Consider the following 13,256-nt stretch of genomic DNA (forward strand, 5'->3'; position numbering starts at 1 on the left):
ATCTGTTTATGTATAAACTGTGGGGCTTTATCCTCACTCTACAAATCGTTCTCATCACAGTGTGCCACTAGAACTTTGTCTAGTAAAAGTAGCGAAGGGACTCATGCAGAGAGGACAAATTTTGCTGCTTTGCAAGGTGAACATCGGACAGTCAAAACCAACTTGTTCCAAAGCACAGGTGCAAAAACCACCTAGGATTCCCATGCTACTTACTGGGATTTCAGAAGCAGCAGATTGAGAGGCAGTCTATTGAATTACACAACAAAAACTGTTTTAAACTTTCATGAATTCCACTTCAAAACTTACTTGTTTATAAATTAGCTGAGCAAAGAAATACACCTGTACATATGTAGAAATACAGTTTGGGAAAAGCACAGAATGGGAGCAATTCATATCTTAAAGGCAGCAATGAACTCTACTACAGAGGCTGTTTACCCGAGGACTTGGAAACCTGATACCCAGTGAATATGCATAAAGTAATGATGTTATGGCATCCAAATCTACAAAAAGGTTTTATTCAAAGTGCTGTGAAATTAAAAGAGAATATATGATATCCGGTAGCTACTTAAAACTTGATGGTAAGTCCCTTTCTGAAGTGCTACATGTGTTATTTTAAAGGAATACAAAATGATGCAAACCAGGGCATGCCACAATATATACTGGCATATTGGGCTTTGACAGTTGAAGTTTGATTTAGATATAATAACCTCTTAAAGGGGGGGGGGGGTTTCTTGACCTCATTTATTTTATTGAAATACTTATCTGCTGAGAGAGGAAAGGAGAGAGGGAAAGGAGAAGGGGCAACATCACCAACTCTCTGGACTCCACCCAGGACCTAGTGCAGGAAGAGCCACTGTTTTCTGGAGTAACCACAGGTTTTAGGAAGCTTACTATTATGACGTGATTAATTTATTTGTATAGAGAAATCCTGGTCTCAATCTGAATGTTTAAAATCACTGCAATGCCAAAATACTTTTGCACCATTATTTCTCTGTGCAAAGCCATTGTCGGGATTTTTAATTGACATGCAGGCTCTATGCCTTAGAGGGTTATTATGCTGAGAAAACACTTTTAGGTGATGAAATGGGGCACAAGTAAGAACAGTAAGTTTTCTTAAGCATTGTACCTCAATCACAATGGGGGACCAATGATTCCAGTAAAGAGCCTACTCATACAGCCACTGTTAGAGATGATGATGACACAGTCCTGTTCACACAGAAATTGTTTTTAAATGAGCTTTAAACCCAAAAGGGGCTTAAAAATGGTCTAATATCCACTTCAAACCCATACTAACTTCACATCACTTAATATTTACTGAATACCATGGCACCAGGAAACATGCTAGATTCTTAATAACCAAAAAATTACAACACATTTCATAAATGTTGTAAAGGTGTGTTAGAGATACCAAAGAAGCCAGAGGTGAAGGTAATAAACCATCAGGGAGGAAACTGAGAAAGGCTTCACAGAAATTACCACCTAAACTGGGTTTTGACAGATGAAGAGAAGCTCCCAAGCAGGAGAGAAGTGAGAGAACTCAGAGGTGTAAAGTGTGGTTGAATATTTCAAGGAGGGTGGTTTTACTAATAATGCAAAGGGAAGGAGAGGGAAAAGGAAGAAACCAAAGTTAGGCACCAAGGATCACACCACTTAGCCTGATACCATGCTAAGTAATTTCATCTTAGAAAAAGTAAAGAAACGCTGAAGGGCTTTCGGCTAGTAAATGACATGGTCAAATCTATACTTTCTATCCAACAGACCCTATTCCCAAATAGATCTACAAGTAGCTTCTGAAATACGTGGCTATAAACCAAGTTGAGAGATAGAAAACTATATGGCCAAAAAAAAAAAAAAAAAAAACCCGAAACCATATCCTCCCCACATGCAATTTAATTACAATTTCATTAATTCCAAACATATAAACAGAATTTAAACACAAAATTAAACTGGGCAGTTCTACTAATTATTACTGTCCTTACTTCCACAGTAGCTGGTGGGTAATTTCTGGTTGTTTGGATTTTATAGGAGTTTCCATCCAGTTCCCCCCATCATGGCCACCCAGTACCAAAGGGACACTTCTGAATACAGTGCTACTGGGTATGAATGCACAGCATGCCTCTCTCCTTGATGAACCCAATGTGTATTCTGAGTTGATGGGACAGAAAACTAACATTAATAGCTATGATCGTAGTCCAAATCTAGATGCCAAGAGGAATTCAGGCCATAATGTCTTCGGGATATAAATGCTTAACCACAAAGAGTAATAAATACTACATAAATAATAAAAGCCAATTACAAACAAAATGGCAGCCATTCTACAAAGGAAAGAGTGTGTCAAAGAAGTCAGGGAACTTTTGGACCACTGAGTAAAATAAGTGACAGATTTCAAAGAATCCCAAAATGAACACCAAAACACACAATCTGAAAGTAAAGCCCTGAGCTCTTATAAAGTGTCATAATACATTTCTCTGCGGTAGAACCAAACTGCAAAAAGAAAGCCACAATACTACCAAATGAAAAAGGAAGAAGGCATTCATTTGGTGGAAGTACATGAACTTTCGTATCTTTGTGGTGAAAAGCACATTCATTGAAAACTACTAATGATGGCAGTGCAGTGAAGAACCAGATCAGAGAGTACCCTCATAACTGAAAAGGGTAAATGCACTCTTGAGATCTGAGAGCCTTCATTTTCTTCAGTAATATAGTCCATTATGCAAACAAACACTGTATTTAACATCTATGCTCTTCCACTAAGCAGCCATTACAGTTAACTTCATCCTATAATGAGAGTCCGCACTGAGCTCAAAATACATCTCATTATTTGACATTAAGGTCCTGGAAATTATCTCAACTCAGGCAATTGGTAACTACTAAAGACTGAAGAATAAAAACCTATTCAGCCTTTGAACCCTTATAAAGTTAATGATACACCGTTACCTAGTACAGATTGCTCAGTATTACTAAACAATGGACAATTCAGCTGACAACTACATGTAACATTTTAAATCAAGCCTAAGAGTTGCTTGTTAACCTAGTGTCCCTAAGTGCTAAATTCAGTAAGAGAAAAGCAGAGTAAACAATGTTTTCATACTCAACCCTGTGTAACATTCCTCTTTTTGAGAATATTAACAAGTTTTTATTCTTCCTTTCTCCATCTACTTTAGTGGGAAAATAGTAATCACTTACATTAACAAGAGACTCCTTGAACTTGATGTGAAGTCTATAATTAGAAAGGGCAATGATGGCATCCTCAGCACGGCCCACATACTCTGTGCTTTCTCCATGAAGTTCAAGAAAAGGAACCTTCAAAATGGAAGAAGAAACCTTTCAGAGTTTTAAAACAGTTAAAGCAAAGTCTTCAAGCACGGGTTGAGTGAATGGATGACAAAACCCATCATTCAAACTTAAAATATGGTAAATAAATAAAGGACCTAAAGAGGATGAGTTATGTCCACATAATTCAAATATACTTGGTTATTCAAGTTCAACATTACTGAAGGAAATGACAGAGATGATCATGTCAAACAATGCATTCTCAGGAAATACATCTTTCTAAAAGGAGAGAGGTTTTCCAGCTTGCATTTCTACCTTGTGTATGGTTTAAGGAAAAACAAAATTATACAGTGCAGTACTTCAATTCATTAGCTCGGCTACATTGTTACTATGATGCTAGATACTTATTTTATAATCAAAGTGGCCTATAATTACCTGAAGATTCTCATCCTCCCGGATCAGCTGCTTCCTGGGAAAGATCTGATTGGCCTGGATGCACTCAAGGCTGTGCCGAGTCTCTTCATCCTGGAAAAACCCAAAACCTTTAAATAATTTCAGAGCTCCCAGTAATCATATTTGATTTTTCTGCCATGTCTAGTAGCATAATCACAATCAAAGTCCAGTGACCAAGGAGAACAGGAAGAAAGCTCAAAGAAAAAGCATTCATCCCCAAAGTGTTCCAACCAATATATTAGGCATCTCTAGTCAGAGAATATACTATAGATGGGGGGAAAAAAAAAAAGTCTAAGAGGTTAAGAACATTTTTACTAAGCACTATTAAGTTGTTAGTACATTACATGTAAGAAACCAAGATAGTTTTTTCTCTTTAGGTTATAACATTAAATTCTTATTTTTGAAAGCTACATCCTGAATTGCTTTAAGAATGAAATAATGTAATGTCTAGAATTTGGTTCAAAATAATTGGGAGAGGGAGAGGAAGGAAGTGGCCTATAATTAGGAAGGAAGTGAGTGGGAATTAACTGAAACGGGATTGTCCATGAGGGTTAACTGATGAAACTTGGGTAAAGCAGGGGTTCACACTAAACCAACATGTCTCCTTTGTTACATGTGAAATTTCCATAATGGAAATGTTTCTTTAAACATTTAAGTTTAGGAACTGAATTCCTCAAACTGAAAACATGTGTGAACCACTATCCCTAGCTTAATCTGCCTTTTTTTTTTTAATTTTTTTTTTTTTTCAACGTTTATTTATTTTTGGGACAGAGAGAGACAGAGCATGAACGGGGGAGGGGCAGAGAGAGAGGGAGACACAGAATCGGAAACAGGCTCCAGGCTCTGAGCCATCAGCCCAGAGCCCGACGCGGGGCTCGAACTCACGGACCGCGAGATCGTGACCTGGCTGAAGTCGGACGCTTAACCGACTGCGCCACCCAGGCGCCCCTTAATCTGCCTTATATTACAAAAAAGATTTATTTCTATTAATACAATTTCCAAAAAAACCAATAATTTCTAATCTCAGTGGCACTTGAACTAATCACAATTTGTATTAAAAATAGTCTTATATTTTGAATTTTTATAGTTTAGGAAAAAGAGAAACAATCCATTAGAAAGTCTGACTACAAATTATTTTTTAGGTGTTTATTTTTAATTTTTTAAATTTACATCCAAGTTAGTTAGCTTATAAGTGCAACAATGATTTCAGGAGTAGATTCCTTAATGCCCCTTACCCATTTAGCCCATCCCCCCTCCCACAACCCCTCCAGGAACCCTCTATTTGTTCTCCATATTTAAGAGTCTCTTATGTTTTGTACCCCTCCCTTTCCTTGTGTTCATCTGTTTTCTACCTTAAATTTCTCATGAGTAAACTCATGTGATATGTGTCTTTGATTAATTTTGCTTAGCATAATACCTTCTAGTTCCATCCACATAGGTGCAAATGGCAAGATTTCATTCTTTCTGATTGCCAAGTAATACTCCATTGTACATACATACCACATCTTCTTTATCCATTCATCCATCGATGGACATTTAGGCTCTTTCCATACTTTGGCTATTGCTGATAGTGCTGCTATAAACATTGGGGTGCATGTGTCCCTTTGAGACAGCATACCTGTATCCCTTGGATAAATACCTAGTAGTGCAACTGCTGGGTCATAGGGTAGTTCTATTTTTAACTTTTTGAGGAACCTCTATACTGTTTTCCAGAGTGGCTGCACCAGTATGCATTCCCACCAGCAGTGCAAAAGAGATCTCCACATCCTTGCCAACATCTATTGTTGCCTGAGTTGTTCATGTTAGCCATTCTGACAGGTGTGAGGTAGTATCTCAATGTGGTTTTGATTTGTATTTCCCTGATGATGAGTGATGTTGAGCATTTTTTCATGTGTCAGTTGGCCATCTGGATGTCTTCCTTGGAGAAGTGTCTATTCATGTCTTTTGCCCATTTCTTCACTGGGTTATTTGTATTTTGGGTGTTGAGTTTGATAAGTTCTCTATAGATTTTGGATACCAACCCTTTATCTGATATGTCGTTTGCAAATATCTTCTCCCATTCCGTTGGTTGCCTTTTAGTTTTGCTGATTGTTTCCTTCGCTGTGTAGAAGCTTTTTATTTTGATGAGGTCCCAGTAGTTCATTTTTGCTTTTGTTTCCCTTGCCTCCAGAGACGTGTTGAGTAAGAAGTTGCTGCGGCCAAGATCAAAGAGGTTTTTGCCTGCTTTCTCCTCAAGGATTTTGATGGCTTCCTGTCATACATTGAGGTCTTTCATCCATTTTGAGTTTATTTTTGTGTATGGTGTAAGAAAGTGGTCCAGGGTCATTCTTCTGCATGTCGCTGTCCAGTTTTCCCAGCACCACTTGCTGAAGAGACTGTCTTTATTCCATTGGATATTCTTTCCTGCTTTGTCAAAGATTAGTTGGCCATACGTTTGTGGGTCCATTTCTGGGTTCTCTCTTCTGTTCCATTGATCTGAATGTCTGTTCTTGTGCCGCTACCATACTGTCTTAATGATTACGGCTTTGTAATACAGCTTGAAGTCCAGTATTATGATGCCTCCGGCTTTGGTTTTCTTTTTCCAGATTGCTTTGGCTATTTGGAGTCTTTTCTGGTTCCATACAAATTTTAGGTTTGTTCTAGCTCTGTGAAGAATGCTGGTATTACTTTGATAGGTATTGCATTGAGTATGTAGATTGCTTTGGGTAGTATTGACATTTTAACAATATTTGTTCTTCCTATCCAGGAGCATGGAATCTTTTCCCATTTTTTTTGTGTGTCTTCTTCAACTTCTTTCATAAGCTTTCTATAGGTTTTAGTGTATAGATTTTTCACCTCTTTGGTTAGATTTATTCCTAGATATTTTATGGTTTTTGATGCAATTGTAAATGGGATCGATTCCTTGATTTCTGTTTCTGTTGCTTCATTACTGACGTATAGGAACGCAACTGATTTCTGTGCGTTGATTTTATATCCTGTGACTTTGCTGAATTCATAGATCAGTTCTAGCAGTTTTTTGGTGGAATCTTTTGGGTTTTCCATATAGAGTATCATGTCATCTGCGAAGAGTGCAAGTTTGAACTCCTCCTGGCCAATCTAGATGCCTTTTATTTCTTTGTGTTGTCTGATTGCTGAGGCTAAGACTTCCAATACTATGTTGAGTGACAGTGGCGAGTGGACATCCCTGTCTTGTTCCTGACTGTAGGGGGAAAGCTCTCAGTTTTTCCCCAACTACAAGTTATTATAAAATCTACATATACAGCACATTTTACAAGAGCAAAAGCCATATCATGTTCTTCTGACAGCACTAAGTATTATAACCATCAGTTAGGAGACAGTTCTGCATGTGCTTCTTAACCCAATTCCAACAATTCTTTATTCTCAAAGAGGAAAAAAAAAATCCTACCTATAAATAACACTGAAGGTTTTACCTAATTAGCAATCTTAATCATATAACAATAACACTACTAGTGAGGCTCTCAAAGTTAGGTCTGTAGATTCTGAGACCCTATCAGGGGCTCTATGAGGTCAAAACCACCTTCACAATAATATTAAAACATTACCTGCCTTTATCCACTGTATTAACATTTTTACTAACAATACAAAAAGAATTAGTAGATAAAACTAATGGCATCTTAGTATAATCAAAGTAGTGACATCAATTTCACTTAGAATATCCTTGATAAAGGGGGGGGGGGAGGGAATGGTAACATTTTATTAAATCTTGACCCTTCAAATAAGTCTTTTTTATACAGGAAATAACATCAAATACTTCTGCCACATACTGATGTATTATGGCTGTCTTGATGTAAAGCATCTGTGCAACTGTTTCAGTTACAAGCTGAACCAGTTTTTTCATTAAATATTACCATTTTATAAATAAATAAAACATCAAAAAATAAGTGCAAGACAGACCAATTTTTTTTAATGTTTATCTATCTTTGAGTGAGTGAGAGAGAGAGAGAGAGAGAATGAGTGGGGGAGGCACAGAGAAAGAGGAACACAGAGGATCCAAAGCGGGCTCCGTACTAACAGCAGAGAGCCCAATGCAGGGCTACTAGAACTCATGAATCATGAGATCATGACCTGAGTCAAAGTCAGATGCTCAACTGACTGAGCCACCCAGGTGCCCCAGACCAATGGTTTTAAGTGTAACAGAATACAAAAAGTTCACTGATATGGTTTCAGATTCCACATAGCAACCAATTATAAGCTTTTTTTTTTTTTTTTTTTTTTAAGATTTATTCCTTTTTGAAAGAGAGAGCAGGGAGGGGCAGAGAGAAAGAGCGAGAGAAAATCCCAAGCAGGCTCCATGCTGTCAGCACAGAGCCTGACGAGGGGCTCAATCTCACAAACCATGAGATCATGACCCGAGCTGAAATCAAGAGTCAGTCACTTAACCGACTGAGCCACCCAGGTACCCCTTATCTTTAAAGAAGTATTATATGTCAAGTTTTGGTATAACATAACAGAAGAATACACACAATATTTTCCAGACAGAAAAACTATTAAAATATTCTTCTAACTACATATTTGTGTGAGGCTGGATTTACTTCATATATATTTCAACACATTTTTTTCCAACAACATATTTTAACAAATTAAATGCAGAAGTAGATATGAAGATGTAGCAAACATACACTAAGCCAAACATTAAAGAGATTTGTAAAAATTGTAAAAATAATGCCACTCTTTACGCTATTTCTAGAGGACAAAAAAAGTTATTTTTCATCAAAAATGTTTATGTTAACATTAAGCTGGGTTTTTTTTTTTTTTTTTTTACTTTTAAGCATATTTATTTATTTATTTATTTATTTATTTTTAATTTTTTTTTCAACGTTTATTTATTTTTGGGACAGAGAGAGACAGAGCATGAACGGGGGAGGGGCAGAGAGAGAGGGAGACACAGAATCGGAAACAGGCTCCAGGCTCTGAGCCATCAGCCCAGAGCCCGAGGCGGGGCTCGAACTCACGGACCGCGAGATCGTGACCTGGCTGAAGTCGGACGCTTAACCGACTGCGCCACCCAGGCGCCCCTAAGCATATTTATTTAAAGAGAGAGAGAGAGAGAGAGAGAGAGTGTGTGTGTGTGTGTGTGTGTGTGTGTGTGTGTACATGTACATGAGCAGGGGAGAGGCAGAGACCGGGGGTGGGATTCAAAGCAGGCTCCAAGTTCTCAGCACAGAGCCCCAAGCAGAACTGTGAGATCATGACCTGAGCTGAAGTCAGATGCTTAACCAACTGAGCCACCTAGGCACCCCTCTATTCAGTTTCTTATAGCAAAGAAACGCTTAATGAAGATGGTATATTTTAGTAAGGTTTAGTAAGGTTTAGCTACCATGTAGCTTAGAGTCTCTAAAAATATAATTACTTAGGGTATACAAAGGTTTGTAACATGACTCCACCCCTATACATACACCAAAAAACTTGTTAGACAAAGAGTTCTGTGTCAATCTGTTCCATTTTATTCCTCTTCAGTCATTTCCTCCGAGGTCAATGACTAGGTGAAGGAATAATAAGTCATACTTGAAAGGAACTTATTTTTCTATAAGTCTTACCTTTTTTTTTCTTTTAGCCAATTCTAGTTCCATTCTTAAAAGGTAGCTCTTGACTAAAAGAACACTGAGTATTATTTACACTTAGAACTAAGAGAAAAGTTATGAGGAATCCTGAATTTAGGAAGATTTCTCTCATAAACCAACAGGCGATATGTAGGAAATGCTATGAGGGAGCAATGCTTTTAAAAATTATTACATAAAAGTACACTTTACACATGCCTCCTCAGTACCACATTAACTTTTTTAACTCACACAAATATATAGGCCTAAATTTTTATTCTCTTCAAGATCATTTTACAAGGGTACTCATTTCTTCCAGTGATTACCAGACCCTGTTTTTTACTGACCTTTAAATAGCACAGAATTAAAGTAGCAAGCTAAAAACCAAACCAAACTGAGAAGCCATTACAAATCCATTCTTGCTGGCACATTCACTTGGGTGCTGATCCATGCCAATGTATATAACCAAAGTAGCTACTGAAAACTGAAAATGGAATGAATGATTTTAAACATAAGAGGACAGAGAATTAAGTCAGCAAGATAAGAGTATGAAGTAATAATTTTTCATAGTCAAATAAAATAATTGCTCTTTTTAAAAAGACTGTCTCAATTCACATTACCTGTAAGGCTTTAGAGCCAATTTTCCCCTTGTACCTAAACATGCATTTAATCACCAAAGACTTAATTAACATTAGGACAAACTACTCACTGACATTCTTCTAGAAGAACGGTATTAAAAAATTATTTGGCTAACTGTAAGCTGAATTAACTGCCTAATTTATTATAGTTTTTAAGAGTAATGGGTAAAAAAAGGAAGTCAAATTTGAGATGACTGATAGAGTAAGGAGACAAAAGGCAAGAAGAAAGAAACACACTGACAAGTCTTGACCTCATAAAAGGCTTGCAAACAAATTTCTCCTAGGCTGTAAGTAGTAATTTCTTACTATTAGGGGGCATGTATTCCACATGGTCAATTTCCTAGTATTACTGAGGAACACCAGGAATTGTGGAATCTGGCACTTCTTAGTTTCTACCAGTTCCATAAGGTCAGTGGGACCACCTACAAAATCTTGAAAAGTGATTAATCACCAAAATTCCAGGCTAGTTTTTGCTACAGGTTTATGCAGGTAAGAGAGGTAAATCGACACCTGAAAGGGAAGTCAACATTACAGATAAACACAACACAGAGAGCAGACACTGATGACAAGTCAAAATGCCTATTAACTAAATTCATATACAGCATTCCAGGATAACAAGAAAAACTATCTGCTGCTAAGAGTGAAATATATGTAGGAATACCTGACAAAAGGTAAAAATGAAAGGAATTATCTCATTGTCAATTCCAGTCACTATTCCTCCCCCCAGTTTATTTATTTAGGAGAGACAGAGCACAAGTTGGGGAAGGGCAGAGAGGGAGAGAGAGAATCCCAAGCACGTTTCACACTCAGAACAGAGCCCAATACAGGGCTCAATCTCACCAACTGCAAGATCATGACCTGAGCCAAAACCAAGAGTCAGGTATTTAACTGACTGAGCCACACAGGCACCCCTCCAGTCACTGTTCTCTTCTTTTTTCCTTTAATGTTTATTTTTGAGAGAGAGAGTAAGAAAATCCCAAGCAGGCTCTGCACTGTAAGCACAGAACCAGACATGGAGCTCAAACTCATGAACCGTGAGATCATACCTTGAGCCAAAACCAAGAGTCAGAAGCTTAACTGACTGAGCTACCCAGGTGCCCCTCTAGTCACTATTCTTAAAACTGATGATAGGGGCGCCTAGGTAGCTCAGTCAGTTGAGCGTCCGATTCTTGGTTTCGGCTCAGGTCATGATCTTGTAGTTCATGGGTTCAAGCCCTGCAGCTGGCTCACGGCTGTGAGCACAGAGCCTGCTTCGGATCCTCTGCCCTCCCCCCACCTCCCTCCCTCCCTCCCTCTCTCTCTGTAAAAAAATGAACATAAAAAAAAAAAAAAAAAGACTGGTATTGAAGGTCATCAAAAATACAATTTCTCTTGGGGTGCCTGGGTGGCTCAGTCCATTAAGCAACCGACTTCAGCTCAGGACATGATTTCATGGTTCATGAGTTCGAGTCCTACATAGGGCTCTGTGCTGACAGCTCAGAGCCTGGAGCCTGCTTCAGATTCTGTGTCTCCCTCTCTCTCTGCCCCCCTCAGGCTCGCGCTCTCTCTCAAATAAATAAATAAATAAATAAATAAACAAACAAACAAACATTAAAAAAATACAATTCTCCTGATACAATGCTTGGGATTTGTTTCAAAATAATCCAAAGGGTTGACAGTGAGGGAGTCAGAAGAAACAAGTATGGCCACGAATTAATGATTACTACAGTGGACTGATGCATATAGGAGGGTTCACTGTACTATCCTCTTGAGATTTTCCATAATAAAACATGAAAACATATTTTTCTAATGTTTAACCTCCCAAGAAAGATTTCAATTTCCTTTAAGAATCTTTACTCGGATAAGAAAGCAGATGCTAACTTAAATCAGCACAGAGGTATACATTTAAAAAAGGGAAGGAGTGCCCGGGTGGTTCCATCAGTTGAGCATCTGATTCTTGACTTCGGCTCAAATCAGGATCTCACTGTTCATGAGACTGAGCCCCACACTGGGCTCTGCCCTGGCAGTGCAGAGCCTGCTTGGGATTCTCGCTCTCCATCTCTCTCTCTGCCCCTCCCCTCCTCATGTTCTCTCTCTCTCTCTCCCAAAATAAACATTAAAAAATAATAATAAGGATTAAGCATGTAACAACCTAAATGCTAAAACAATAGATCAATTATTAATTAAATCAATGGTTCAGCAACTTGTAAAATGTTACATAGCTAGTAAAATGAACATCAGGAATCCAATGAAGTAACATGGGAAAATGTTTAATTCCTTTAGTGAAATAAGCAAAATAGAAATTTAATTATGCCTTAATTCTAACTATATAAAATATACATGTGGACATGAACTAGTTAGGAATACAACCATGGGTACCGGTAGTAGAATTATAAATTAGTATTTGTAAAAACTTATTACAATGTTACTTCACGAGAAATTAAAAAAAAAAAAAAAAGACACATGGCCATACTGCTCCCCAACTACAGCACACAAAAGCATCCCCAGAGTACACCAGAAGACTATCCGCAGGGCACCAACAGAGACCCTACAGCATCAGGATCAGGACCACACTGTTGCTAGCTATGTGGTGGTATACAAAAAAGGACAACCCCTCAGTACAGAACACAGCTGCTTTTATAAGACTGTCATTTGCTATTCATTAGCATTGGCATACATACCATATAAATATTATGCAAACACATTTTCAATTCATTAAAAACTCTGTGGGAAAACCAATAAAATAAAATGTACTCTAGAGAAACAATATTAAAAGTTCATCTGTGTTTGGATATAGGATATATCAAAAAGTTGTTATACCAACAAACTAAGAAAAAACTGGCCTAGCTTCAAGATGAAAGCAGTTACCTTTCTCCTTTTAGTATGACATTTCTGCACAACTAGTTTTTCTGTTGTGTTTCAGTTTGTTTTTAATTTTAAAAGCATTTTCCACCCAGGTCCCTAATGAAGCTTGAAATTAACACGGCCTTTTCAATTCCTTCTCTGTGTACCAGACCAGCATGAAAAACAGTTTGGATCTAGGAAACATAACAAAATAGAGGCAGGCCAGTATTACAGAGCACCATTTGTTTTTTTAAGCCTTGAAGCACTGTTTACAATATTCTCAGGATTGAAGCCTTGAAGCACTGTTTACAATATTCTCAGGTTACAATATTCTCAGGATTGATAGAAATGTGGCCGGCTCATTGGTCCATCTTCTCCCCGTGGACTGGGCTGGGCCCTAAATGGTCCACAAGTCACTGAAATGTCCACTACAGACTCTTTTTAGTCAAAGATGTAGGCATGGGGGATGCAAAGCTGCTTTACCTTCTCTGGGATAAAAATACTGCCTTAA

The 13,256-nt window shown here is 37.9% G+C and overlaps 1 protein-coding gene across 18 annotated transcripts in view; it reads right to left on the bottom strand.

Annotated features, from left to right (window-relative positions):
* MTMR3 (myotubularin related protein 3) overlaps positions 1-13,256 on the bottom strand; it is a 150,823-nt gene that overhangs the window by 44,525 nt on the left and 93,042 nt on the right. For 12 of the 18 annotated variants that reach the window (XM_045457746.1, XM_045457753.1, XM_045457751.1 and 9 more), the window contains 2 exons: positions 3,709-3,798; positions 3,187-3,303 (listed from right to left, as the gene is read on the bottom strand). In XM_045457746.1, coding sequence (XP_045313702.1) covers positions 3,187-3,303; positions 3,709-3,798 — 207 coding nt within the window. Of the gene's footprint in view, positions 1-213; positions 247-3,186; positions 3,304-3,708; positions 3,799-13,256 lie in introns of all 18 variants that reach the window. The other 6 variants (XM_045457741.1, XM_045457748.1, XM_045457739.1 and 3 more) reach the window with 1 other exon arrangement.

Source organism: Leopardus geoffroyi, chromosome D3 (genome assembly GCF_018350155.1).
Source record: "Leopardus geoffroyi isolate Oge1 chromosome D3, O.geoffroyi_Oge1_pat1.0, whole genome shotgun sequence".
NCBI lineage: Eukaryota > Metazoa > Chordata > Mammalia > Carnivora > Felidae > Leopardus > Leopardus geoffroyi.